General features: G+C 39.4%; 2 protein-coding genes across 4 annotated transcripts in view; one reads left to right on the top strand and one right to left on the bottom strand.

Moving 5' to 3' along the window:
- Nucleotides 1-575: 575 nt before the first annotated feature.
- Nucleotides 576-23,738, bottom strand: TRAPPC11 (trafficking protein particle complex subunit 11). The gene is made up of 29 exons (XM_039700157.1): nucleotides 23,334-23,738; nucleotides 22,248-22,417; nucleotides 21,755-21,825; nucleotides 20,787-20,901; nucleotides 18,397-18,496; nucleotides 17,593-17,666; nucleotides 17,273-17,369; nucleotides 16,342-16,475; nucleotides 15,870-16,017; nucleotides 15,359-15,452; nucleotides 14,929-15,008; nucleotides 14,759-14,837; nucleotides 14,624-14,678; nucleotides 13,451-13,596; nucleotides 12,299-12,360; nucleotides 12,064-12,196; nucleotides 11,345-11,475; nucleotides 10,695-10,850; nucleotides 10,041-10,228; nucleotides 9,688-9,836; nucleotides 8,010-8,131; nucleotides 7,232-7,351; nucleotides 6,808-6,873; nucleotides 6,552-6,708; nucleotides 4,870-4,978; nucleotides 4,528-4,619; nucleotides 3,512-3,645; nucleotides 2,976-3,143; nucleotides 576-1,531 (listed from the first exon to the last, which is right to left on the bottom strand). The coding sequence occupies exons 1-29, from the start codon at nucleotides 23,538-23,540 to the stop codon at nucleotides 1,487-1,489; spliced, it is 3,402 nt and encodes a 1,133-aa protein (XP_039556091.1). The 5' UTR covers nucleotides 23,541-23,738; the 3' UTR covers nucleotides 576-1,486.
- Nucleotides 23,739-23,915: 177 nt separating this feature from the next.
- The window catches only part of RWDD4 (RWD domain containing 4), a 28,470-nt gene continuing 24,675 nt past the window's right edge, over nucleotides 23,916-27,710 (top strand). For 2 of the 3 annotated variants that reach the window (XR_005626598.1, XM_039700147.1), the window contains exons 1-4: nucleotides 23,916-24,050; nucleotides 24,228-24,308; nucleotides 26,678-26,787; nucleotides 26,897-27,041. Coding sequence is in view for 2 of the 3 variants with exons in the window: in XM_039700147.1 (XP_039556081.1) it covers nucleotides 24,027-24,050; nucleotides 24,228-24,308; nucleotides 26,678-26,787; nucleotides 26,897-27,041 (360 nt within the window). In the remaining variant the exon portion in view is untranslated. The remainder of the gene's footprint in view (nucleotides 24,051-24,227; nucleotides 24,309-26,677; nucleotides 26,788-26,896; nucleotides 27,042-27,710) is intronic. The other variant, XM_039700148.1, reaches the window with a different exon arrangement.

Genomic DNA, 27,710 nt, shown 5'->3' with positions numbered 1-27,710 from the left:
ATTGTAACCATGAAAGTATTTTATGTCATTCCCTTTGTCAAAGGGATAAAAGCCACTGTTAGACTGTTTTGGGGGTGGGGGAAGGCACCCAATTCTCCACCAAACACTAATACTACTTGCATCAACATGTCTTAAGAAGGAGTAGCAGAGGTGCCAGCATTGCTGCAACCTGTGTGATTACTTAAGAGAAAAAAAATATCTGGAAAAGAAATACATTTTCCACTCTAAAAACAAAAACAAAAAAATAAAAGAGAGAAAGATAAGATACCTATTCCATGACTGCCACTTAGTTCAGTACATTTAAGCAAAGAACAAGGTTTAATTTGTTCTTCCCAGCACAGTTTGTCAGTCATCTTCTTATCCCCATCTACACATTGGGAAAACCCTCATAACACAACTACCTCTGCACTCCATGGAAAAACAGTGTATCCTCTTACATTTTTTCAGGACTTCACTCATGCTTTCCTTCAAGTACAGCAGCTGTCATTTTGGACCTCAATGCCACAGACAGATGTACCGGTCCACAAGTGAAACCAGTTACAAAAAAACTGTGAAAGCAATGCAGTTAGAGACAGTTTCAGAAGTACTCTGTCACAAGCAGTTTATTAGAACTTCACTTTGACAATAAATAAGGTATTTCCCAAGCAATCAAAATGTAATTATTTAGAAAGTTAAACAAAGCAAATTTTCACAATGCAATTTTTTATATATACATATTTTACTGTACTTTACACACCACTTCATCCAGAGCTGTACAACAGTAGGATGTTTATTTTTTTAAATTCACACAGCAGAATATCAAGACATGTCTTTAATCTGGAAACTGTGTAAAAGTAACCCCAAACCACACCAGCTCCAGGTTGGATAATCCAACTGGTATGACTGAATCTCTGTTCTTTAGACTAGCTGCTGAATTCAAAATTGGATGTATGGCTTACCCAGGAGAAATAGTGCCTTTTGAGAGTTATGGTTTTAAAGGACAAGTAAGCTGCTCAATTGCAATAGCAGTATGTAATTTACAGTGCTACTGCACAACCTGCTCTGTCTTCAATACAAGTGGCACAGGACAAACTTCTGTAAAAAATGATAATTTTCAATGTTGTAAATCTCTAACAGTAAATACAAACTTCGCAATTTGCACTGTTAACTGTGAAAACATCTTTCAGGTTTGGTCAAATGAATTAGCATTTCTTAAATATTCAAGACACTTAATATGCCTCAATAATACTTTTAAGAGTTTGACATTCAAAATTAACTTCAAAAGAATGCTCCTGTTAAATAAAGCACCAAGATTTCCCCACGTGTTTATTCCTTAAAGAAAGTCTATGAAACACTAGCTTTTCTTTAAACATTAGTTCTGCTAAGAGTTATAATTTCAAAATAAAATTTAATTCTTATGGTTTGATCAAAACCTTGTTTCCAAAGTGAGCTTTACATATTCTGTGCAACATCCATTTCTTGAAGTGCAGAGGTACAGGTCTCAAAGTTATGCAGCTGCAATTGAGTTGTCATCTGCTTGACGACCCTGAGGCTTTAAGAAAATAAAGACAGAATTTTAAAAAAAACCAAACCAAACAAAACAAGCTACTCAAACTCCCCTCAAAAATCCAAACCCAACCAAAACACCCACACCCAGGCAAAAAAAGTAGACTACTAGGAAACTGACTCTGCAATACACTGTGTTGTCAGTGTAGCTCTGGTACCCAAGTGTAGCATTAAGCTTATCCTGCTTCTAAAGGTTTCCAATAGTGGCACAAACACACAGGACATCCAACTGAATTTTCAGTTTGGCCCCTAGAGGCCTCAGCTCCTCAACTGCCCTGGTAAATGCCTTCTCCACACACATCTGCACAGCTTAGACAAGGCCTGGCTGATCAGAGCTCTGAGCATTACTGCAGTATAGAAAGCTGATAATTATCAGGAATTAGACTGACAGCTTCTTGGAGAAATTTTAAGCAACATTACTAGAGATAGAAGAGAGCAAGGAAGAAGTTCTAAAGAAGAAAAGACACCTTTACAATAAGGTTTTCTGATGTTCTGACAACTCCAAAGCAAAAGCAAAGAATTCTGAAGCTTGAGAGTCCACAGGAGTTTTATGAACACCACACTTTGGAGAAAAAATGCCTCTTCTATTTACTTAGGAGGATACCCTGAAGTCTTGAAGAGCCAGTGACTGTCAGCACACTCAAAAAGTAAGTTCTGCCTACCTCTTTTGGTTAAAACAAAACTGAAATAACATCAGGCCAGTTTCCTAGAACATGATTACAGATTTCTGAATAAGTCCATCTCAAATCATATAAACAAGTCTTTGGGCTCCTTGCTTGTTAAGATTCTGAATAAAAAGTGAACAAAATATTCTGGAGACAGCAGCAGTGGAATGAGAAAGCACTGTTTTGGGCAAATGGATTTAAATGATTCTTAAAAAGTAAAAAGATCTGCTTTTCATGGCATGACTGAACTGTCTTCAGAGTTATACCACCTATGAAAAAAAATCTAGACTGATTCACTAACAGAATGTGTTTTTAGAAGTTATTTAGGGAGATGTGGGATGCTACAGTGTCTCTGAACTTAGTCATATGGGTTGCTCCAACACTTTTTTCAGAAGTGCTATGAATCATGGTATTAAAAGTATTTGAATACTTAGCTCACTCTACTATGCTCAAAATAGAGGCAATTTTAAAACTCCTTTTACAGAGTCAGACATGGAACAGAACAGGGACATGACAAGCACATTCAGTTCATTCACCTAGTGGTAACCAAATACATACTGCACTGAAACAGATTTCCTAAAGATTTTGGCTGACAACACCAATGCACAACACAAGATTTTCCAAAGCAACTAACCCTGTTACAAGCTGGACATTTCAGTCTGCTTAAGAGACACTCAGCTTTGAACACAGCTGGGGTGGCTGTCCCCAGAATGTCAGCAGCCCCAAGGGGAGCCTTGAAACACAAGCGACTCCTCACAGCCTTACCTTTACAAAGATGTGTGTTGGTATGAAACGTCTGAGCAACTGGTTGGTGAAGTTTGGGAATCGCATCAGGTTAACGTGGAGAGAAGGCAGCTGCTGATAGCCAGCCATCAGAGGGTCGAAGTTGTACAGCATTTCCTGCTGCGAGCCAGGAAGGATTCGTAGCCGGATCTTAGAAAAAGAAGAAAAGAAAGCCAGAACCATAGGTAAGTTCTGTGTCCAAAAGCTCTGCCTACTTTCTATTTCTGCACTAGTTACTTTCTGAAGCTGGAAAGAATGAAACTAATTTCCAATTCTAGTTAAACTATTGCTTCTATGCCAAAACACCATGTTATCCATGACAAACAGTTCCTAGACAGGCTTCCATCTAGCCCTTTTTAAAATGGAGTCTGCATTCATATATTCTTCCAGACAGAATTTACCATAGTTTAAATATCTAAAAACAATGAGTTTATCCTCTCTGTACATCAGTGTAAGTCTAATCAACATATTCTTCACTACCAGATAAACCAGGATCAGTGGATGTGACAATTCTGTACCTGTTTGAGGCCAGAGAACATGAAGGCATCACTGGGTTCCACTGACACCTCCACATCCTGGACTAAATTGGTCTTATTTTGCAGGTGATACCTCACAGGTAGGGACTCTCGGACTCGACCAAATGATGGCAGGTCTTTGGAAAGAAAGTAAGTAATCTCAAATACATCTTCAAGTTCCACTCAAAAAGAAAACTCTATCGCAAAAAACAGTGAAACATTAAGAAAAGAAGATACAAGAACTAGGCATCTAAAGCCCTTCTGACAAGATCTTTTAGAAAGAGAAGATTTTTTAGTTACAGAACACACCTTCACTACAGTTTTTCAGTATCATGTTTCAACAACAAGTTACAAACCTCCCAGCTGCTAACACTGCCCAAGAATACTAACTAGAAAGTCACTCCATTGCTGCTGACTATTTTCAGCTTACCAAAATCTACTCAGATACTGTCAGGAAGCTCGTTCAAAGTGTAACAGGATAGGAGGATAGTGAAAGAATCTCAGTACAAATGAAACCAAGCCAAGGAAAGCATGGAAATTACGTGTGTTTGGTGGGCATTTCAACCACCCTCTGCTCTTGTGCAGGTGAAGTGCTACAAGAGAAACATTTCACCTGCCAACAAGCATCTCCAGCTCTCCAGTCTGTTTCTTCCTGGGATGCACACAGAATGTGGGTGGATGGAACAACTGTTGCCATAGGCATCTAGAGAAAGCTACTGGGAAGGCAGCATCAGCAGAGCTAACTCCAGTCTCTGTGCTGCCACATAACACATGTTGAGAATTATGTCAGCTCCAGTGACAGCTTTTAGGAGAACACATTTGTGTAACTACCTACCTCCTCTTCCCTTCAAGCAGGGAAAGAAGAGCAAGCCTTGAGGCAGTTTTTTTCTCTAGCTCCATAATATTCAGCACCACTTTTCTGTATTTTGCTACAGTAAACTGAAGCTTTTGGTGCTGTAAAAATTTTGGCAGTCTTTGAAATTCTAATTAGGACATGTATGTTGCCAAAGTAATATTACCTGCATTAACGTGGAGGGGAATGCTCTCTACAATCACATGTGGCAGAGTGATGACTGTGTTAACAACAGGTACACTTTCCACAGGTGAACTTCTGCAGGAAAAAGTCAAATGCAGACCATGTTGAATATTATACTACATAAAGTGTCAAGTAAGTATACAAACTAAGTAGTAATTAGTAAAGTCCAAATTCTAAACTGTGCTTGTTACAGGAAAATACAGAACTTTTCTTCGTTTTTTGTACTCCTCCCCACTCCCAAAAAAAACCAAACCCAACATCTCACTATCATTCCTAAAACAAATCAGCTTACTTCCTCTCCTCACCAAGGCCAGGAGATGCTTACCTCTTCCAGGAAATGATATAACATCCAGTTGCCACTCCACTAGCATTAGTAACTGGAGGACATCGAAGGCAAAAGCACTCACTGGCACTCTCACCTGTCTGTAAAACAACTATCAGCAAGATTTTGTTTAAAATCAAAGCATAATTACAGCCTAAGCCACCAAGCCTAGAAATGCAATATGACACAAAATCATTCAGCTAGAAAGGCCTTTGCAGTGCTTTGCAAAGTATACCTACATAATGTATAAATCCAATAGATTGGGAAGTATTCCAATACATGAAAGGGTAACATACACAAATATATGTCACTTACTTCATGAACAGCATTATAATATCTTTAATGTACACACAGAATGAATCATTGCAAATTTAGGGTTCATAAACACACACAAAAAGCAAAATAATGCCAATTCAAATTCTACACTTCTACAGCAGATTCCAAGACATCAGCATAAGATACCTCTGATGCTTGAAAACTAAAATGAACATGGACACATTCCCTCTGCCTCTGAAATGGATGAGGGCAGGGGAAGAGAAGGAATGCAAGAAAAATCTACTGGCCTATCAGTGAAACCAAGTTCTCACTTTTTCTTTTTTTTCTTTTTTCTCCACTCAAATAAACTAAAAGAGTGCCTTTACATGTAGAGAGTGATTTTTAGAAGTATTAAGAAAATAGGTTTTGGTCTTTCAAAATTTATCATTAATATTTAAAAAAACCCCATCAACCAAAAGATGGACAGCTGAACATTTGACACCTACAGGGTTCATATGTCCTGGCACTTAGCTCTTTCTGAGCATCAGCCAGAAGCCATGAAGCACAAGGTGCCAGAGCTGAAGATGAAATATTGTAGTTTGAAGACTAAAGGATCTGGGAAAAAATTGCTTTTTGCCAGGCAATCCTTGAATCAACAGATGAAGTAGAGCCTTGCAAGTCCTTGATTACATGAGTGGACAGCTGTCCCACAGTCAGGCAGCCACTCAGAATACCTCACTGCATCCACAGTTTTGACAGAACACAGAATTCACATCTCTGATGCCACAAATGCAAAGACAGTGTTTTGTTGCAAGATTTTGGGTCAGCTCTACTTTTAAGTACTCCACTTATTTAACTTCAAAGCTAACACACTGCAGTTTTAGTGGCTGAGATCTTCAAGATAACTTTTTAAAATGCAAATAAGTTACTAAACTGTGGTAATACTAAAAAAAAAAAAAGATTATTATTACCAGTTGTTCTTTATAACCTGCCCTTTCTAGCTTCACATTTTTCAGTTTTGTGACTGCAATCATGGACATGGATCACTTTAGATACTGCCTCTATGACATGGTAAAGTGCATTCCAGAAATTATATATGGCCCAGAAACACTGGAAATATTGAGTGTCTTTTGATATGGATATCTAAAAAGTTGCATTTACAGAAGTATTTCAGGTGTTTTCCCTCATGTCTATTGTATTTAGAATTTTATTTACCATCCATCATCCAAGGCTATTTAGTTGACCTAGTGAAGCAGAACTACACTCCAAAGCATGCTGCTGTCCAAGTTGTATTCTGGCAAGCAACTAGAGTACTAAGCAGCTTTCTTCCACTTACAATTCAATAAATAAGCATTATTTAAAGTGTCCTCCTTTATTACTCCCAATTTAGGCATAACTCCTGATAGAGAACATACTCGAAGAAAACTTACCATTCTCCACATAAGATTCCAGTTGATCTACTGGGGTCATGGAAGCTGACAGCTGTAACTTGCTTGTTACAATCGTGAGAGGCCAAGGAGAGGCACTCAGGATGTCCGTCATCAGTAAAAATGGGATATCTGCAAATACTCTGTCCAAGTGCTCCAGCTGTCAAGACACACACAAGCTCTGACTATTTCAAACTAAACAGGGTGTGACTCCAAAGCGTTGTGATTCCAAAACAAGAGCAACTTTTCAAACACATACCTTTGTGGAGACAAATTTGACGGCAACATCAAAAGGAAATACTGTGTCTATGGTTACAGTTTCATCCTTTAGAGACAACGAAAGGGACAGGAAGAATAGAGGAAAAAAAGTTATATTCAGCTTAAGGCCTGGCTATTGATGTCAAAGATGATTAATAGAAAGTTACTTTTAATTATTTTAATCAAGTCCTCCCCAGGGAAGAACGTATCTTTAAAGAAATTTACGAACAAATATAGAAAATGTGTCTTCTGCTAATAGTTATAGAACTGCTCATGCTAAAAAGGGCTACCATACTGCTGACTTGGCATTTTTTCTATCTGCTGGAAAGGGTTCTAAGATACTCAAAGTTATAGCTTTTAGAATATTTATTGTATTTGACAAATTTATCCGTATAAAACGCAAATAGTGCATCTTTCAAACCTACCCGGTGACACCTGCAGAGGATTTCTTTCCCCTCAACAACAGTGTTGATTAAATAAGAAATGTAAAACAGAAACATTCTTGCACCAACTGTTCCACAACGGATGTATATTGGTTTTTCCAGCTGCAAAATAAAAGAGACTGTGTGAGCTATACCTAAAGTACATTAATTAGGTCTAGAGCTGTCCAAAAGTTGTTAATCATCTGACTTGGTCCAACAGGGCAACCAGAATGGGCATTATTGTGACCATAATGTATCTCCTAGAATGCACAATCTAGATCATGCAGCTAATGATTTTAACCAGAGCAGCACAACTCCAGCTGCTTCACTGGATTTGTTCCAGATGCTCCTCTGTTACTTAACAGTATAAAAAAAGAACCATGACTGTGTAATACAGGACATAACCAGTTTCTAACTTACTAGTCACAACTTCAGTTTAGTGCATATTTGACCCTCTACCATCTCTAGTCACACTTGCTGACTATTATCTACTGCCCATTAAGCAGAGCATTTCATTAGTAGTTGAAGTCAGCCTCTTTATTTCATATCTGCCAGCTGTACCATCAAACCCAGAAGATACCTCATTCTCCAATTTAGTCCAAAAGATGGTCTCATTAAAGGAGTACTAAACTACACGTAAACAGTAGGAAAAATATGCCATAAGCATTTAATTTATTGGTTCAGATATCAGAAAGTAAACTGAAGTCTGTCTAAGGGAGTCTTTATCAGTTGGTCCCTATTTTCTTGAGTGTGATATAGAAGTAAGGTTTTAAGCCTTGACCTTTTCCCCTGGTTGCAAGTCTCCTACAGGGATATCAGGAAGCAGTGCAGGAAAAGAATCATCACATGCATCTGTTCCATGAAGAGTCACCTGAGTTTTCTGAGTCAGGTTAGCATCTTGTCCTAGGATTAAAAACAGTGTTCATATCTACACAGGCTTACATCACTAAAACATGAAAACAATAACTAAAACAAACAAAAAAATCTCTAAAAGCAATGCATGAGGAATTAACACAGTTTATTTTGTCAGGAGAATCTTTCAAAAGTACCAGCAGAAGATGTATTTGACAACACCTCAAAATTTTCCAAGTTGAAGCATTTTTACCCTTGCAAGTTTATTGTTTCATCTCTTTTGGCCAGAAAAAAAAATCTCAAAAATCAGAAATCATATCTAGATATTCCCTATCATCTACATAATACAACAGGATTACGTGATCCAAGTTTTTCTTGATAGTCTATAATGAAGTAGAAAGGAAGTTTCACTGTTCTGTGATTCTTTTGTTTTCAAGAACATGGTTTAATGATTTCACATATTTTAAAAACTTTTCTTTCAAGTCAGTGTTGAAAGTACATAAAAAGAAATGTACAGATGCTAAATGACACCATTCTTCAGTCAGAGTTTAACTAGAATAATGGCATTACTGCAATTACACGGGATAATTTTCAAAGCAAAACAAGCTACATCTTGCCAAAGAGTTACTACTGTGGAAAATACATCACCTTCCCTATAAGTGAAATGTCAGATTTCAATTGTTCTTTTAATGCAATCAGCAAACCCACACTGACCTTGCATATCCCATGTTAAAGAGATTAGATCAAGCAAGGAAAAAAAAAAAAAAAAATAAGAAAAACACAGACCATCTATTAAACAGTGCTTCAGGAGCCAAGCCCAAACACCCAATTAAATAAGTTTCAAGAATACTCCAGTGACTTTAATGAACCATAAACTCTACGGAAAACAAGGTTCTGTTTCAGGATACACGGAATATATGGCATCCTATATGCTACTGACTTAAAAAATACTTTTGTCTTTCAGGATAATTGCTACAAAGATGAATACTGAGTATCATATTTGGGCTTCACACACTGAAAACTGTCAGCAATATCTACACAGAGATAGCTAGGACTCAGACATAGAATATTTGCATTTTTTTCCATTGCTTTCTAAGAAATACTGCTTCAGTGCTCCATTGTTCTCCAAATTTCAAGTAGTTTAAAAACCAAACCGTGCTGTCCAGGGCAGGGAAAACAAAAAAAGCAGGGTGGGTGTGAGAGAAAACCCACAACGTCTATGCTTAGAAAACATTTATCTAGCACTGTCTAGTGCTTTCAGCTCAGCAAGAAAAAGATCTGTCTGGGGAAAAGAAAACTTTAGTTACAAGCAAACAGAATAAAAAGTCTGAGAAGAATATAAAAGCTTTCATGTTTTCTTTCAAAGTTGTCAAGATTCATATTCTGAAAATACACATGTAAGCACCACAGACAATCAGAGGTTAATCATAACTGAATGAGTCTGTTAGCTGTTGTTCTTACCACTGGTATTTCATCATTCCCAACTTTCACTTTGGTTTGGCTTTTAATTACTGCAAGAAAACAGTTTACTCTATTTCTCTGCATTGCACCCACAAAAAGTAGTCAATTATGAGACTGCTGGATTAAAAGAAAATAACCCCAAATACCTGGCTTTAAACCTGCTGTAAGCTTGACATCTTTGGCCACTGTCTCCTCATGTGACTGGACTGTCACAATCAAACAATACATTTCATTAGTCAGGGCAGGAGGTTCATGACGGAGCTGAACGGAAATGTTCGGCACTCTAGAAATAATCCTTTAAGAGAAAAGACTCCGTTATTGTATCTTTCTTAAATAACTTGCTTTTAAGCCTAGTTTAAAGGAAGCTAAAACACCCTACTGTGTAAGAAAGTTCCCATAACTGATGACCTATTAAACTAAGAGATGTGAGACTCCCGAAAAACAACATGATGGGAACAACTCCATAGAAAAAGACCAGCGTGGAACCCCAGTTACTCACATCGTGCTTGCCTGAATTGTCAAAGTGTCCCAGTGCACCTCATTGTCTGGCAGCTTGGGTCTGCGCTTGAAGGACCGTGCTGCCTGCAATGCTTCTTGAGATGAGGAAGCATCTCCCCCTCCTCCTCGCCAGTTCAGAATCACACAGCGGCCAGATTCACTTCCCAGGATCAAATCCACAGAAGTGATCTGACAGACACAAATTTAAACACCTATTGGTGAGTCTTCTGATCACCTGTTGTAGAAATGTAGTTTTCCAGCATAGACAGACATAATAAACACATGTACCACCAAAAAGCTTCTGACAGCTTGGAGACTGAGGACCTCACCACCCCAGGATTTCATTTAATGAAACAGCAGTGGAAAAAGTATCCATGTTCAGGTGATAAGTTGAAATTTCCTACCCTCCCGTAGTACTATACCACCACTTTTTAAGTATTGCACATACTTAAAAAAATTCTTGAAACAATTCTTCCATTTTCATTATTTTCTTCATGTTTTGTCATTGTCAATAGTTTCACTCACTTTTGATACTCTGTTTCAAGAATTCAGACATTCATGCAGTGACTTTTTAACTGGTGCTAGATTAGGGGCACATTGTAGTTTGAGTTCATTGTATGTAACAGTAAGAAGGGTACAAAACAAACAGACAAACCTCAATCTTCTTTCCTACATCTTCCGTTTTTGCAACAAATTTGAAAGAGAACTTTCTTGTTTTGCCAGGCACTAAGCACATTGTTCCTTGTGGTGACTGTTCTAGAATATCACTTTTCTGATAGGCTTCTTCTACAACACAGTATTGGTTGTAATCCTACAATGGAGAAGGGGGGAAAAAAAGTTGATACATTCAGACCGAGGACATCTTTAGAGAGTAATGGCAGTGTAGCAAATATTAAGGCTCTGTGTCACTGGATCAAACTGTATGGGTTTTTCTGACTTTTCACAATATCAAAGTTAAACTAGCAAGTAATCACACTGCAATTATTTGTCACAAGATATCCATTTTATTAATATAATTTCATTAATCAGAAGAAATAAGACATTAAAATGATCCTTCTGAAACTTTAGCAAGCCTCATAGATATGAGAGATGAACTAATCAAACAGTCTTATTCCAGTATCAATATGTATTTGTCAAAAACAACAGATAATGCGTTAAAAATCCAAACATCTTTCAGCTGAAGTATTAACATAATTTTTGGCAAAAACTTTTGATTTTTTAAAAGTGTTTAAAACAAATAAAATGATATTCCATTCTTATTATCAGTTTCTGTCAGTAGGTCAGAGATAGTTAGAACACAGGTACCTGATTATTGAAACTGATGCAGAGCTTGGAAAACCTGATAGGATGAGGACAATCAGCTCTCAAGTACACATCAAACTGCACAGGAACATCAACATGAAAACTAGGAGCAAGAAATTTTGCTTTGCACTGTACTGGAATTAAAAAAGAAAAGAAAAAGAAAAAAGAAACAAGAAGTAGGTGTTAAACATAAACTATAACATTAAATTCCAGAAGCACACTCCTGAAATCATTGTGGCAAGAATTGTTCTGTGTACACTCTTACAACTCTATTTCGCAAGTGGACAAATTTGGCAACTAACACTGTCACAGGAACACCTTTCAGCACTTGGCCAAAACCTTTGCACAGGAGAGGAGATGCAGATGTTCAGCAGAAAAGAGACAATCCTGTACACTTGGATGTCATGCATGCCCCCTTTTCAATGGCAAATATTATTTTGCACACATTCTGCCCTCTTTCCTCAGAATCCTACTTCACAGCACACTTGAATGTCAGAAGTCTTTCAAAAAACAGGGAATTCTTGAGTAATCCATATCAGGGATAAGAGATCACCAATTTCTCTCATTTTTTCTTCTCTTGTTGATTTAGACAAGGAACAGAGCAAGGCTGGAACACTGTTGTTAGTTTTAGTACAGCCTTCATATTTTCATCCTAATTAGTTTTTTCAAGGTACAACAGCATCTAAATTTATGATCTGGTGTGAATTTGCTTTCTTACTTACCAAATGGTATAAAATCTTGGACTTCTATCGTAAAAATATTACTGCCTGCCAAGGAAACACGGTCAGCCCACAATTTCTGTGATGCTTTCACAGCAGCAGTGTCACAATCAGGTTCAGGATCAGGGCTTTCATTCTGTATGCAGGCAAAGGATTACAAAGAACAATCAAAGAAGGCTAGCAGACAGTGACCATTCCTAGGATTATTTGAAATGGTAATAGGAGTTCTGTCACTTACCATCAGAACTTTTATGAGATTTTTTTCTATTCGAGATTTCTGATCTTCTTTAAGAGTAGATGCTAATAAAGAGAACAAAACAAAGATTACAAGACAGAAGCGAGGGCCTCTACTTTTTTCTTTTTAATTTAACAGTAAAATCTTCCCCTCAGATTGCATCTTTCAAATAACACATTCCAGAGGACAAAAAATTCTAACATCCATCTATCATAACAAAGGACATTCCCATTTTAAATTACTCCTCTTACTTTCACTGGAACCAGGTAAAATATTTTTTGATTAGATAAGTATTTTGTAATTTATTGGAGCAAAGCCTGAGAAGAATAATGCTTATACCATCTTGTTGTTTATGTTTCAAAACAGGAGAAAGCATAGAGAAATCTGGAACACACAAAGAGGCCAGCTCAGATAATACTGGTAAAAACAAACTTCAAAAAAACTTCTTCCTGTCACCTTCCTTTCACAGAAGGTGACAGGAAGAAACAAGGACTAGTGAAAATAAGCATTCTTTTCTTGAAGAAAGGTGGTTTTGCAGCACTTTCTATTCTTCAAGACAAAGCAGAGTAGCCTGGCTAGCTCTAAGAAGATGCAAACCCATTACCACTGGCACTAATAGTAGTATTAGCAATTTAGGGCCCCAAAGGATTATTTCTGCAATGTCAAGGAGCAGGCATTACACAGACCAGAGTGCTTGCATTTTTACTGTGGAGCCACTCTATGCCACATTTTTCCCCTAAAACATCCCACATACATATTTCATCAGCAGAGTTCTAGAAAGTGCCTTGGAGAAGCATATTTGGGATATTAAAGTCCAGAAAAACTGTGTTAGCTTTTGAAAAATCGTGTTACTAGGAAAAATGTTTCTCTTTTAGCTGTACTACTGTTCTTTGCCATTCCAAAGCTCAGAAGTTCCTGTTACATTATTTGAACAGTCTCAAATGAAGCTCTGCATCTCAGATATCCTGACACAGTCTATTTGAACACAATTAATTTTATAATAGAAGAAAGGCAACTCAATTCCCAGTGTAGCACAGAAAGTAGTGAAAATCCAGCACAAGTACACGGTTATTTTGTAGTCAAATAATGTGAAGTACTATAAGCACTGTGTCTGACAATGATTTGTCATATTTCAAAATATTCAGAGAAGAATACCTCTGCCCAGTAGCTCTAAAGAGTATGTGATGTAATCTTTCAGCTGGGCCATCAGATATGAACATTTGAGTGCTGTTGTCAGTATGGAAGTGAGGAGGGTCCACCATCCTTCGCTGCGATAATCACACATAACATAATCCAACAGTCTGCAACATAACAAAGTTGAGAGGAAATAAGTTATGCTCACCAAGATTTTTTAGAAGTGTGCATTTTTTTGGTATCATTAATACAAAATTCATTTTCACTAATACACATGCTAAATTAAAGTCTACTGTTTATACAAGGCAATGATTTATCAAAAACAGCATGAAACTATGATAAAGAAACATTTATTCCCTGAATTCTCTATTTCTAGATAGAAAAGTTTTCACAAGACTTGTCACAAAGAACTAGCAAAACAGTAACTGGACAGAAGTGCCTTAGTCCAATACTGCATTAAAAATATGCCTTACTATTGAATATGCAGTAAGTATTTAGAAAAACAAACCAAACCCCCACAATAAAGTCCCCTTCCAAACTGAAGAAATTTAATATTCCTTAAGCCAAGATGTTTCTTTTCTTTCCTATTTCCTAACCCACTTCAAGGGTTTCCAAGGTCCACAATGAATCTTTTTCAGGCAAAACCATACACATATGTTCCTAATACTTACCACTGTTTGCTGTCACTAGCAAAGCAGAGAAGTAATTTTTTAAACTCTTCTCAACTATTTAAGACAAGAATTTCTGCCTACTTCAGAAAAATCTATCTAACATAAACAAAAAATGCTTGTTCATAGCACAATCAGACTTGACACAAATTGATCTGCTTATCCTAGCCTATCTTCTCTTCCATGTAAAGTCCAGTCACCTACTAACAAGCAAATACACCTCTCCTACTTCAAACAAGAGTGACAGACAGAATTCAATCAGTGAGTTAGAAATAGATAATTTGCCCAATATGGCAAATTCTGACAACAGCTCAGAGCAGGAACTTTTTTATGCTTTAATAACCGACTCATCTGTTTTAGTTTCTTTAATGTAAGTGGGGTTCATAGACTCAATAGCTTATGTTTCAATCACAGCCAGATACGAGGAGCATCTCATACAAGCTTCCAACATTATTCCATAGCAATAAGACAAGAGGTCTTAGTGAGAAGGCAGCACGTAAAAGAAGCAATCATGAATGATACTCACTTCAAAGCTTTGGCATAATCTTTAGCATAGTAGTATTCTTCTCCCATTTGAACCACTGGAAAAAAAAAATCCGGATCACTACTGAAAGTCTTTACAAAATAAATTTAAAAAATGCATCTGATGATCTATACTCACTCAAATGACTTTTCATCCTTGGACATTTGTATTTCTTGAACTGTGCGACAGCATTACTCAACAAAGTGATTATCAGCTCCTAGTGGACAAAACCATTACAGATATCATTATACATGCAAACATAGGGTCATGTTAAAACAACAGATTTTTTTTTTTTAAATAAAACTTACTGAGTGAAGAACATTTTTCTCTTTTAGCTGTAAGGCTAAAATCCCCATCTTCTCCTTTTCAGGATCAGAAAGATCAAAGCCTGCATAAGACAATGAAAAAATCCATGAAACTGGAATTCTGTCCAGACCCAAAGGGGACAATTTATACCATGAGCAATATGCAGTGCAAGCTTCAATTCAAACACACTCACATATTCTATTACCTCACAGGCAGCTACATCTTCCTAGAAGGGAAATTCTAGAATACAACTATCTTTCCCCATCCTTTTAAGAATCGACCCAAAACCAGCAAATTACAGCAAAACCACCTAGTCCTTATAATGCACATTTTAACATTTAAAGTGTATATGTTAAGACAAATCAGTCCTTTTCTAATCTGATCTCAAATAAGGATTCAAACTCATACTTCTGTAGCAGTAGAGAAACCTACTTAATATTCCTTGTCGCCATGGTCTTTGCCCATAGAAGTCAAGCACTCCAGTTTGTGTTTCCAGGGGATCAGGATTGGGGTATGTCACAGAGGACTGCAAATTCAAATATAGTAATTAAAAGGGTTCCTGTTTCATTTTCTGCCAGACAAGTGTTAGAAAAATAGTAAAACAATATCCCTCCCATATCCTAGTACCAATGCTCTTGTGTTTCTGCTTTCTGTAAGTCACCAGACACAGTGCACATATAAATATGTGAGTTTTCAAAACTCACAAAGTGAGTTTTCAGGTATATTAAAAATATTAAAAACATGTCAGAATTATTTATAAATAAATAAATACATACTAATGTATTTGTTCTGGGGCAACTTTTTCCATACATTACAAATAAATGTAATGCTAACAAGCATCACAAAGACACATATTCTTTCCTCAGATTTCATTTGCACATATTTCAGATTGTTCCACTTCCATTGTGGTTAATTACAAAGCATTTTTCCCCTCCCAACTTACATCATGGTTACAAAGCATACTTGCTAGTTGTTTCCGTTCCTGTGCATAGTAGGCTGCCTGCTGGTAATAGAAACCTGGATTCTGAGTTTGAATTGCTGTCAATCCCAGCTTAATTGCTTCATCAAACAAGTCACCAAAAGCCTGAAACCTGTTAAAAAAACCCCATTTATAACCAAGATTATGTAAAGAGCAGCAATATGAACTGAAAGGCACCCTACAAACAAAAGTCCTGGTTACTCAAGAGACAGGATATTTCTCTGAACTTTTGCATCTGATTTCTATGGCTGCATTTGTTCATACTCTGTTCATTCAAAGAGAAAAGCAGTCAATGATCAATGCAAAACAGAACAATAGTGTATTTTATGTTCTTGTGTATCTCTTGGCTAGAGAACTAAGAATTTGTATATTGTCTAGACAAGTAAACCTTTTGAAGTTCACTGTTTATCTAAAAAACTACTAAGCAAAAACATACTGTTTAGACATCCAGGCAGCATGCTCAAAAGCCAGTTCTGCACTTCCTATTTTTTTCTTGCATAGGTCAATATGCTTCCTGAACTGTGCAATAGCATCCAGTGGAGTATTATGTTGAAAACAGAGGCGACAGATCTAGGAAAAGATAAAAGTAAAATGAAAAACCGCTGTTAGGCTGTTAAGGATTATCAGTCAACTCCGCCAGTCCCCCAACTAATTCTACATAACTCTGAAGGGCAAAAATTGCATAAAAAACAAAGGAAGAAGTTTATGGTTCACATCTGTAAACCACAACGTACTACACCTGAAACCATGTGGTTCTCTATTTCATCTAATACTATTTATCATCCCCTACTTGCCCAAGACATCAACAGAAGAATGCATAACTCACTGCCAAGTATAACAGGAAACTTCAGAGCCTCTAGAAAGATCATTATTTTGAAGCCTGCAGTCTGCAAATGGAATTTGATGGAATACAACTCCAAGATTCTTGTAAGTGGTGAGACAGTTTCACTTTACCTAAAAGCCCTCAAAATACCACAAAAGTATGGACTGATCCTTAGAGAGTTACTTTCTTCCCCCTAACAAGCAGTAACTGAACTAAATTGGCCTAAGTTTTGCAAGAAGACAAAAATATTCAAGGAACAAGAAGCCCTGGTGTTCATTCTCCCTGCTCAGAGTCAGAAGACTGCACCTCAAAAGAACTTAAATCCTTCAAGATAATCCCAAACTTCAGCTAAGGATCTTTCTTTTGTGTGGAATTCAGAAGTCTCTGCAAGTCTGAGCATAATTGGTGTTCTAATGATAACTCTTTCTAATCCATCTCTGTAAAAGCAATATAAAACTAAACTTTACAACCTTTCCCCATTAAAGGTACATCAAATTTTTTATTTTAAGTAACAGTTGTCAAAGACTAGAAGTACAGTTTTTACCTTGTAATTTATAAATCCTGCCATGGTCTTGATTTCCAGCATGTTGGTTTCATGAGCCCTCAATTCATGCACAAGGTTATATGCAGTTCTGTAATTCCTAAGCAGGAATAATTAGAGTTAAAACACACATGATAATAAAGTTCTAGAACAGGACTGCCAACAGTGAAAAACAGCCTTCCAACCAGAGCATTCTTCCCAGTGAAGAACTTGCCCCTTACATACATGTTTAAATAATTTTGCATTCACAAAACTATTTGTCAGTTTATGGCTTAGCAGTAATTTGGGGTAGAGAGGGTGAGGGAAGATAACGTGAGTCTTACTTGAGAGCATTCTGTGTATCCTGTTTCAGCTCACTGAAGAAGGCTATTTTGAACTGGTGTCTAACAAACAAAAGCTGCAAAACACAACCAATGTACATCATTCACAAACATCCAAACGTATCTTGTTACCTACACAGAGATACAGGTGGTAACTTCAGAGGTTTACATAATACAGCACTTGACTTAAAAAAGTGACTGTGCAACTGTTTCCCAATAGTTCTGTCTACAGTTCACCACAACACAGCAGTGATCTTTCAATAGGTTTAATCTGTTCAGAGCCTGTTACCCTGGCACAAGGGAGAGGCTCTGTAACACCCCAAAATCTCTATGTCAACAGAGCTTATTGTGGTTTGGAGCTCACCACTTGGATTGCAGCTTCCAAGAGAGCAAAGTTGGCAATTGCAACAGAACACAATGTGCCTGAGTGGATTTGAAAAGCAAAAGTTAAAAACCGAAATCAACTCTGAGTACAAAATATCTAAGGGAAACACATCCCACAACTTAAGATACTACACTCAAATATGTTAAACCATGTAGATAAATGAGAAGTTTTACTTTTTTTAATCCGAGAACTTTATTTTGCCCTGCAGCTCTTCTAAGGCAGATGTGAGAAAGACAAATGTAAGAAGAAAGCCAATCAAAATAAAAGTTTAAATTGCAGAAAATAGAACCAGATTTACTTCCTATACTATGATAGGACATCTCAAATTGGAAAGGAGGAAAAAAACATTTAAGTAACAAACATTTTCATGTTTTAACATGCAATATAACTTGCACAGTATTTCACAAATAGGGTAACATTACCTGGTGAGTGGTTTTGTTCAAGAACTCCTTATGAGATTTAACTCTTCTTATTTCCGTATAATAGTAAGTCTGTGCGTGCTCATAGAAAGCATTTTCCAACCTGCAACAAAGTTGCTCATAAGTTTCACAAAGTTTCTCCCACATACATAGAAATTCTTAAGTTCTTCAAAATAAGTTACTTTTAATCATGTTTATTTTAGCGTTGGCAAAGGACCTTGTGGTATTATTAAACTCCTCTAAGTTATCACACAGGATAAGAGTCTGCAGACGAAAATCTTTCACCAAAAGGGTAGCAATAAGTAGAACATGTAAGTTGAGACCTTTATATACTAACTTCTCATACAACAAACTCTAGTATTTAATTTAAGATAGTCTCAGGATAATCTGTTCTGATTTTGCAAGGTAATAGAACGATGAGAGATGCCCTTAAGTCAAAACAAGAAAACCCTGCTGAGGCTCTCAGAATATGTCTGAACTGCATATTTTTGCTTTACTGTGGAGGTAGGAGTGAAAGGAAAAAATAGCAGTAAATAAAATTTTGAGGGTACAGACTAGGTCTCATTATTCTGTCCAAACATCAACAGCTACCTTGGCTGCAGAGGTAACAGTGAAACTTGTCAGCACGAGAAATAGCCCACAGCAACTCACAGGGGGAGAGGACAAAGAGGACAAGCACACCAAATGCAGCATGAGACTGAGGAGGATCTAAGGAGCTTATGTTGTATAACCAAGCTGTAAGGAGTAAAATCAACTAAAACAACATCAGAATCCAGGAGAGGAATACATGCAACAGCACTGACACATGCAGGAAATAAAGGCTGAAGTACCAGTTCTGTTAATATAATATCAATTTAGCACCTAAAAAAATATGAAAAGCTAGAAGTAATGGTTACTTTATTTTGATGAATTCCAGTGGCAGTTTGTGAGCAGCATGAATACAATAGCAGCACTAATTTATGTTGAAAATTATACTGTTTATATATAAATATGAGGGTGAGAGCAGAGTTAACCTCAGACTGTGACCCCTCCTCTCCCTGAGAATATATGGAAAATTAGAACTAATTATTGTAAAACAGTTCCTTAGTTTGAGCCCTTCTTTTTAGAGCTACACAAAAGTGTTTACCTTTCCTCAATTTGATTTTGAAAGGCCTTCCTAAATTATTTGAAATTGTAGTCCATTTAAATATCAAAACAGAAGGCACAAGAAATGTATAGAATGACAAAGACATAATATTTGCAACCAGATAGATGCCACTTAACTTAAACAGAAGGGGAGACTACATGGACAGGGAGTGGAAGTGGGGGGGGAAACCAAAAACCTGTTAAGAGATAAACTAAAAACATATTTGTATGGAAAATCATTGAAACCAGCAGGGTCAAAACCACTGTAGAAGTAGAAAAGCCCACTTTATCTCTACCTGGGGAACATCTTGGGATATCTACTAATATTTCCTTAAAAGCAAATCTGACTGTCATTACTCAACCTCACAGAGAAATGAAATTGTGTGGAATTCATCAGAATAACCTGAAGAATTCCAGCAAACAGGTAAAACATTCAGTGCTGATCTACAATCAGTGCACCACATAGCATTCATTTCATGACCTCTCAAATTCTCTGTTAGAACCATGGAATTGTTTAGATTGGAAAAGACCTTTAAGATCATCAAACGTTACTGTCTACCTGTTACCAAGTCCACCACTAAGCCCATCCTACTGTCCCTAAGCACAGTATATGTGTCTTTTAAATACACCTTCAATGGTGACTCAACCTCTTCCCTAGGCATCTTGTTCCAATGCTTGATAACCCCTTTGGTGAAGAAATTTTTCCTAATATCCAATCTAAATCTCCTCTGAAGCAACTTAAGCCATTTCTTCTCACCCTATGACTTGAGGGGAAGCCATGGGGAACAGACCAACCTGTCCACTGCAGTCTCCTTTCAGGGAGCTGTAGAGAGCAATAAGGTCTTCCCCAAACTAGAGACCCTCAGTTCCCTCAGCTGCTCCTCATAAGGCTTCTGCTCCCAACCCTCCACCAGCTGGACACACTCCAGCACCTCACTGTCTTTCTTGCACTGAGGTGCCCAGAACTGGACACAGCACTGCATGGATTTCCATCCACTATCTCCACTGAGCCAGCAGAATGAAGGCCCTCACTAGCACACCAATAGTGCAATACTGGCATGCTGGCACCAGGCTTATTTTTAGTGAAACTGGTTTTATCCCTTTCCCACTTTAGGTCTAGTTTAAAGCCCCTTCAGTAAGCTCTGCTAACTCTTGTGTGCAGATCTTCCTTCCCCTTTGAGACACCATCTGCTGCCAGCAGGCCAGGGGCTGTGTAAACCAACCCACAGTCTGCAAACAGAGCAAGACAGGGGTTCACAGTCACTTACCTGATAATATAGCCAACAAGATGATCAGTGTGGGGAAGCACAAACAGTGATTTTCCAGAAAGGTCACAAGCATTACATAAAGCTGCAGCCCTCTCTGATGCAATAACATCTTCCCCTAGTGAAGTCAAGGAAAGCACAAGTAAGTGGGTGCTGCAATGTCAAACTAGTTCTAAAAGCTTAAAGGTCAGGTTATGAACCTTAGGTAGACCAAAAGGTCTAAACAATATTGAAAAATCTAATAAAGATAAAACCAAGAGCACATTCTTTCTTACTTCTTTCAGAGTACTATGTGCTTCATTGAGCAGAACACATGCAGAAACTTTCTAGCAGGTTTTAGCAAAAAATTACAAGTATGATGTAAGTTTTTCACCTCTCACAGAATTAAATATCCTGTGTCTTGAGAAACACGACAGCATCCAGGAAAGACAAACACATACAGCAGGTAGAGCAAAAAAACCAAAAATGGTTTGCCAGACACTAGAAAGCACAAAGGAGCTCTACAGCAATGTAAAGTTAAAGTGTGTCACGCTTCACAGTTCCACGTGGCTCCAAAATTTTATTGATTAAAACCAAATTAAGACAAAAGACCTCAGTAAGTACCAAACACTCTTCCTCTAAGTTGTCAATGCTTTTACTGGTTTTCCTGATTTCAAGCAACGTTTAAAATGCAACTTGCTTACAAGAAAGCAGGTCAGATGTTTTAGCATAGAAGCCATCTCTGATACTGTGTATCAAAAAATGCACTTGGACTTAAGAGGAAGAAGTTAGAAATAAAAGTAACAAATGTTTAGGGTCAACAGTCCGGAATGCTCTTTTTATCCTGACACCTTCCTGCAGTCACAGTGCATTTAATGAATGCAGATGACATCAGATGAAGAACCACAGATGTGACAAACCAAAGACAGCTCAGTCTGCTGGGACTTCTGAAAAATGAGAACTCCACAACTGTGCATAGAGTTTTCAAGTACCTGGAGGCAATGGTGTTTTTTTCTGAATCAAAACCACAGCAACTTTGGTATTTCTTCCCTGCAAGCTTTGCCTAAAATAAAGACAACATAGCACAGCATCAAGGTTTCACCTCTTATTTCTGAATAACCAGGAAAAAAACATCAGTCTAGATGGAAGCACTGGAAGAATGCTACAAAGGTGAAAAAGCCAAACAACACAACATGCTCCATCATTCAGAAAATACTGTCTTCCTTCTTTTGGGAAGAAAAACTGTGCTGAGTTTAGCAAGTAAAATTTCAGGGGCTGTTTTTACTTAAGTAAAATAAGTAATGGTTTACAAATAAACCATTAAAAAAGCTCTTGACTCTTTATATTATAAAGCAAAGTTCAAGTTCCCCTAAATTTATATTTAAGAAAAAAACCCTGTATGTTCTAGAATGCAAACAGATTCTGCAATCACACTTGCATTAGCTTGCAGTACATTATGAAGCAAGTGAAAAAAAAAAAATCTACCTGACAATTTCAACTCGAGTAGCACACTCCAACTGTTTTTCCTTCCACTGTGGCTCATCCCAGTCCAGTTCATAGAACACCACCACAAGTGCTGGAACCAAATTCAGGTGTTTGTTCATCCAACCAGTCTTCAGGATTCCTTTTGGAATATACCACTCATAGGATGTCCTCTGAAAACATTGAGGATATTGAAGCAAGCTACAAAATCCATTCACAAACATTTATAGCAGGAGAAAGGGCATATCCTCTACATTCTTGTCACTTAATATGTTTGTCATCTTGCCTTTAACATTGTTCCCCTCAAGCCTTGCTTCCAATTAAGCCATATCCCACAACAGCTCAGGCAGCAGGGCCTGGTGCCCCATTAGCAGCAAGAGCAGATTGCAGGGAGGCTGGAGGAGAGGGTCACGCTCAGGAGCGAGCCTCATACACTGCCGTGAAATACCAGGCTCAGCTGAAAACCATGGCTTCAAAACAGTGCAAGGACACACCAATTTAGACTCTTTGTCAGCATAATGGAATCATGTAGTTTTATAACAGTTAAAACTCATTGCCATTGCAAAGCACAAAGATTAACAGAGATATTCCTTCTGCTGTGTTTCACCAGCTAAAGTGAAATGTTTGGTGAAAAAAAGCTTTATAGGTTAGGTTAGGGTTTTTTTCAAAATACATTAAGTATCTCGTTTCTCCAAAGTTAAATTTTGGGTTTCAGTAAAGCTCAAATTTTACGAGGCACCTCAATGCTATGCAAGTACTTAAACAAGTAAACCATACGGGCTTTCTGTGCTTGTGGCTCATGAGCTAAGGCACCCCTAGGCTTCCCTGCACCCACAGGGCTCCATCACAACGCCCTCAGAGGCTTCCCCTCGCACTTCCCTGACTCGAACTCCCACTCTCCCCCTCCAGCACGGGCAAGAGGCGGCCGCGGCGCGGCAGAGCGCGGTGCCGCCGGCCGCAGCCCGGGCAGCCGGGAGCACGGCCCTTCCCGCGGGGAAAGGCGCTCCCGCATCCCGCTCCCGGCGCCGCTCCGCCGCGGGGCTGGCGCCCGGCGGGACGGGGCGCAGCCGGGGCCGCGCCGCCCGCTACCTTCGTCCTGCACTTGGGGTACTCGTGGTCGCCGGGCAGCACTTTGAAGGAGATGGGGACGCGGTCGGCTCTGCGGTTGGCGCAGAAGGCGTCCCACACGGCGCGGTGCACGGCGTTGTACACCACGTCCAGGCCGGTGAGCGTGACGAACGCCATGGGCCGGCAGCACAGCTCCACCGGGAAGTCCCAGTGAGACGGAGGGGTCATCCTGCAGCCGGGACGGCGGCCTGCGAGGCGGCGGGAGGGCGGCCCAGGCCGGCCGCAAGAGCGCCCCGCTGTCCCGGGCCCGTGCTCCCCGTAGCGCCGCTCACTGCGGCGGGATGGAGCCGGGAAGCGCCGGGAAGCGCCAGCTGGGAGCGGCCGCGGGTCACGGGAGGCGGCGCGGGCGGGCCGCCGCCTCAGGAAGCGAGCGCCGGGCAGCGTCGGAAGGGCAGCGCGAGCGGCCAATCGGCGCCTCCGCCGCAGCCCTCGGACCAGTCAGCAGCGCCCGCGCCGGGACGTCACCGCGAAAGAGCCAATGAGCGGAGGGAGGAAGCGCGGGGGGACGCGCAGCCGGCCAATGGCAGGGCGGGGGGCGGTGCCTCGGGTGCCCCGCGCTGCCCTCGGGAGAGGCGCGTCCGCGCGAGGGCGGCGGGGCCGCGGCAGGCAGGGCCGCCAGCCCCGGCCGCAGCGAGCGGGGCCGGGAGCTCCGCCATGGCGGCCAACGAGGACCAGGAGGTGAGTTCCGGGCCCCGCTGCCTGAGGGAGAGCGGAACCGGGGCTGGGAGGGCGGGATAGAGCCGTGCGGGAGAGGGGCGGCCGGCCGGGGCGGGAGGCGAGCGGAGCGGCGGGAGAGGGCAGCTGGGCGGGGGGCGCGGCCGGGGCTGCGGTCGGTAACCCCTGCTCTGGCTGCAGATGGAGCTGGAAGCGCTGCGCTCCATCTACGAGGGAGACGTGTGCTTCAGGGAGCTGAGCCCCGTGTCCTTCCAGTACCGGGTAAGGCCAAGGTGCACCTTGCGGTTACTGTGCTGCCTTGTAGTTGCCGTACCAGGGGGTTCTGAGCCGCAGAGATATCCCATGTGCAGTAAAGAATAGATCACAGGGCGGTTTTCAGGCTGTTTGGTACAACAGTGCTTCATAGCACAGTGTGTCATGTTTGTGAACCTGCCCCCAGCATGGGTTTATTACAGAATCACAGAACAGGTGAGGTTGGAAGGGACCACAGTGCATCATCTGCTCCAAGCTCCCTGCTCAGGCAGGGCCCTCCTAGAGCACGTGGCACAGGATTGTGTCCCCTCAGTTCCTGAAAATCTACAGTGAGGGAGACCCCAGAACCTTTTTGGACAATGTGTTCCAGTGCTCAGCCGCTGCACAGTAAAGAAATCCTTCCTTATGCTCAGGTGGAGCTTCCTGTCCGTCAGTTCCTGCCCATTCCTGCTGCCCTTGGCACCACAAGGCAGTTATCCCTGAGCCAGGCATCCCACCTGTGTGTCTGTGCCCTGGGCAGCCAGAACTGCCCCGTCCTCTGCAGGAGCAGCCTGCTCTGTAGTATTTACCCTAACTGGTCAGAAATGGAGAGATTTATAGAGATCTTTCTATGTAAAATTTGGAGCCTTTGTTAACTGCTTAGTTAGAAGATTCCTGTCTCTTGTCCAAAGAGTTTTGATCATGTCTTGTTTGCCTGCTAAAGAGAAAATCCACAAGTTGCTTTGGGCATATGCACTGACACAGTCTGGTCAGAAGAGACATACAGGGGGTGCTGAGCTCAAGGTGTACAACTAGATTCTGGCATGAAATTCTCACCAGCTTTCTCAGATTTAAAAACCTGGAAGTTCTTCTGGGCACAGACTGAGGCAGACCTTTTGATGGCCAGGAAACTTTACTTAGGGACCCATGGGACAGAAGGGAGACTTCTGAAAATGCCATATGCCTGTTTCAGGGAGAAACCATCTAAAATCACCTTTCTGTGACTTCTCAAATAACTTAAGAATAATGTCACTAATTGTAATGAGAAACAGCTCAATTAATTAATAGCACTTGGAATCCCAGCCATGTAAGAGCAGCCTTTCTTCGTTGATTCGATCATTCTTAATAAAATTAATTTCTTTGAAAGGGGAAATATGACATGCCTACAAGCCTAAAGAGTGTCATTTTACTTTTCACTAGCTTTGGTTGTTGCTGATTTTTATTAGACAAAAAATAATTGTCAAAAGTTAGGATAACTCAAATACAATAAAACTTATTGTCATACAAAGGCAATAATACACCTTTTCCATGAAGGAAAAATTGTATTGTGAGAAGTCATAATGCAAGTAATTGCATGAGAAGACAGAATTTGTATGGCTTTGTAGGATTTGCTCTGCACACAGACAGTGCTTTCCTGAGAGAACCTGTGAACCATGCAGCCACTTCTGCTCTTGGCAGCAGTGGGAAATGAGCTGTAAATGCTGCCTTGAAAAATGTTGCAGATTCTTGTTTTAAAGTTTTATCTGTTTCACCACTAAACAAGTGGTTTTGAATGTCAGTTAATGCAGTCTGCTGAAACAGGTATTGTAAATAAGAAAGCAGCAATTTTTTCTTTACTTTTTTTAATTTTGAAGAACCATAGTCTTACTTTGATTAGGATTTCCCTTGTGGACAAACTTTATTCTACTTAGTTAGATAAAGGCTGATTTTTATAATGAGGCAAATAAGGGAAAATTTTGGGTGGTTTTAGAAACATTACTGTGCTAGTCTTCCAAATCCTTGTGTAAAACAGCTATTTCTGATTGTATTTTGTTGGGTTGCTGTAATTTGTTGGGTTTCTTTTTAAATCCAGGCTCATTCTACTGACTTCTTAAATCTTTTACCACTCATTCTTTCATACAGGGAAATCTGTAGCTATGAGATGTAAATATTGATATTCTTACCTATTATGTTTGCTATCTTAGCATACTAGTTTATTATCATCCTTATTTGAACTCTGTCTTGTGGCTAGTTTTCATTTTGCTCTGTGCTTAGATGCGTGGGGGGGAGAAAAGGCTTCATATTTTCTGTTTTCCTATGTGACACTATAATATTTGGCTTGAAGATATTACAAAGTAGCTTTTAAACAAAGGAATTAAAAAAACATAAAAAGTGATTTGAGAGTTTCTGCTGCTTCTTCTAGAATTAAAACTGCAAAGTAAATGTTAATAATGATGTCCAAAATTTAATGCTCTTTCTAGATAACAGCTTTATTTTCTAACTGATAACTTTCAAAATAGTTGTCTCAAGGAATTTTGATGGTCTAAAAGCAGTAATAGACTTCTTTATTTGCTTTGTAATCCTCAGAAAGTGACTGGAAACTGTTGATTTATAGAGTTGGGGGTTTTTTCCCTCTTCAGATAGGTGAAAGTGGAGATCCCAAAGCCTTTCTAATAGAAGTTTCTTGGCCAGAAACATATCCACAAACAGCACCAGTCATATCGATGGATGCTTTCTTCAACAACACAATGTAAGTATTTGTGACAGCTTCACTCCCTGGCCTTGTGGTGGCCACTCTTTGTTTGAAAAGCTTTTTATTATCTGTCTAGTTTACACTTGAGTTTAATGATTTCTTTTAGATCTTCAGCTATTAAGCAAAGTATATTGGATAAGTTAATGGTAGAAGTTGAAGCAAACCTTGGAACTGCAATGACATACACACTTTTTGAATATGCCAAAGACAATAAGGAGGTGTTCATGGAAAATCAACCTGTTAACACTGTGGTATGTAGATAAATTCTGATTTTAATTTGTCCTTTTAAAACTGAAAAAAAAAAAAGATTATTATAGAGTTCTCTCTAAGCTGTAAATCAGTTCACTGGTTATACATGTTTGTGGCTGAAAATGATAAAGTATGGTGCCACAGTACTCTGTGGTGATAATTGTTCTATTTGATAGTTATTTTGCTGTTACACCAGATGTTTGCAGCCTGCTGTTATGTCCCACAGGATAACATTAAAATAGAGACTTTGAGCAGAAATAAAACCAAAGGAAGCTGAAACAGAGATGTGTCTGCTGAGGATTGGAGGGGTGGCAATTTACTGCAGCCTTCCTGGGATTGTTAAAGTGCACCTCCAGGGCCTTAAAGTAGTCAGGCTGGGTCCATTTATGGCTTTTGGGTTATGTAAGCACATTCTTTGCCTTGATGGTGCAGCAGATCTGCTTTGAGGAGGAAGGAATGAAGGAATGATTGCTATGTTTGATAAGTCAGAATCCATTCTGACTAAATCACACTCCATGCTTAAATTTTAAAGTGACAAAGGTGCCCTTTGCAACTGGAAGAGAATAATTCCAGTCCCTAACACGTTTTTTAAAAGTACAGCCCTGGTTATGTGTGGTTAAAAGCTGCAGGCTGCTGAGAGCATTGCTTCTTTCTGGCAGTTAAGGTATTTC

This window comes from Passer montanus, unplaced genomic scaffold, assembly GCF_014805655.1.
Source record: "Passer montanus isolate IOZ18808 unplaced genomic scaffold, ASM1480565v1 scaffold14, whole genome shotgun sequence".
Lineage (NCBI taxonomy): Eukaryota > Metazoa > Chordata > Aves > Passeriformes > Passeridae > Passer > Passer montanus.
This window is presented reverse-complemented; position numbering and strand designations above follow the sequence as displayed.

Excerpts from the sequence above, each read along its gene's own strand:
- TRAPPC11 (XM_039700157.1), bottom strand. The coding sequence starts at position 23,540 with ATGACCCCTCCGTCTCACTGGGACTTCCCGGTGGAGCTGTGCTGCCGG. Across the intron at positions 16,476-17,272 it reads CAGGATTTATAAATTACAAG|ATCTGTCGCCTCTGTTTTCA; the intron begins GTAAAAACTGTA and ends ATCTTTTCCTAG. Across the intron at positions 4,620-4,869 it reads TATATCATTTCCTGGAAGAG|AAGTTCACCTGTGGAAAGTG; the intron begins GTAAGCATCTCC and ends TTTTTCCTGCAG.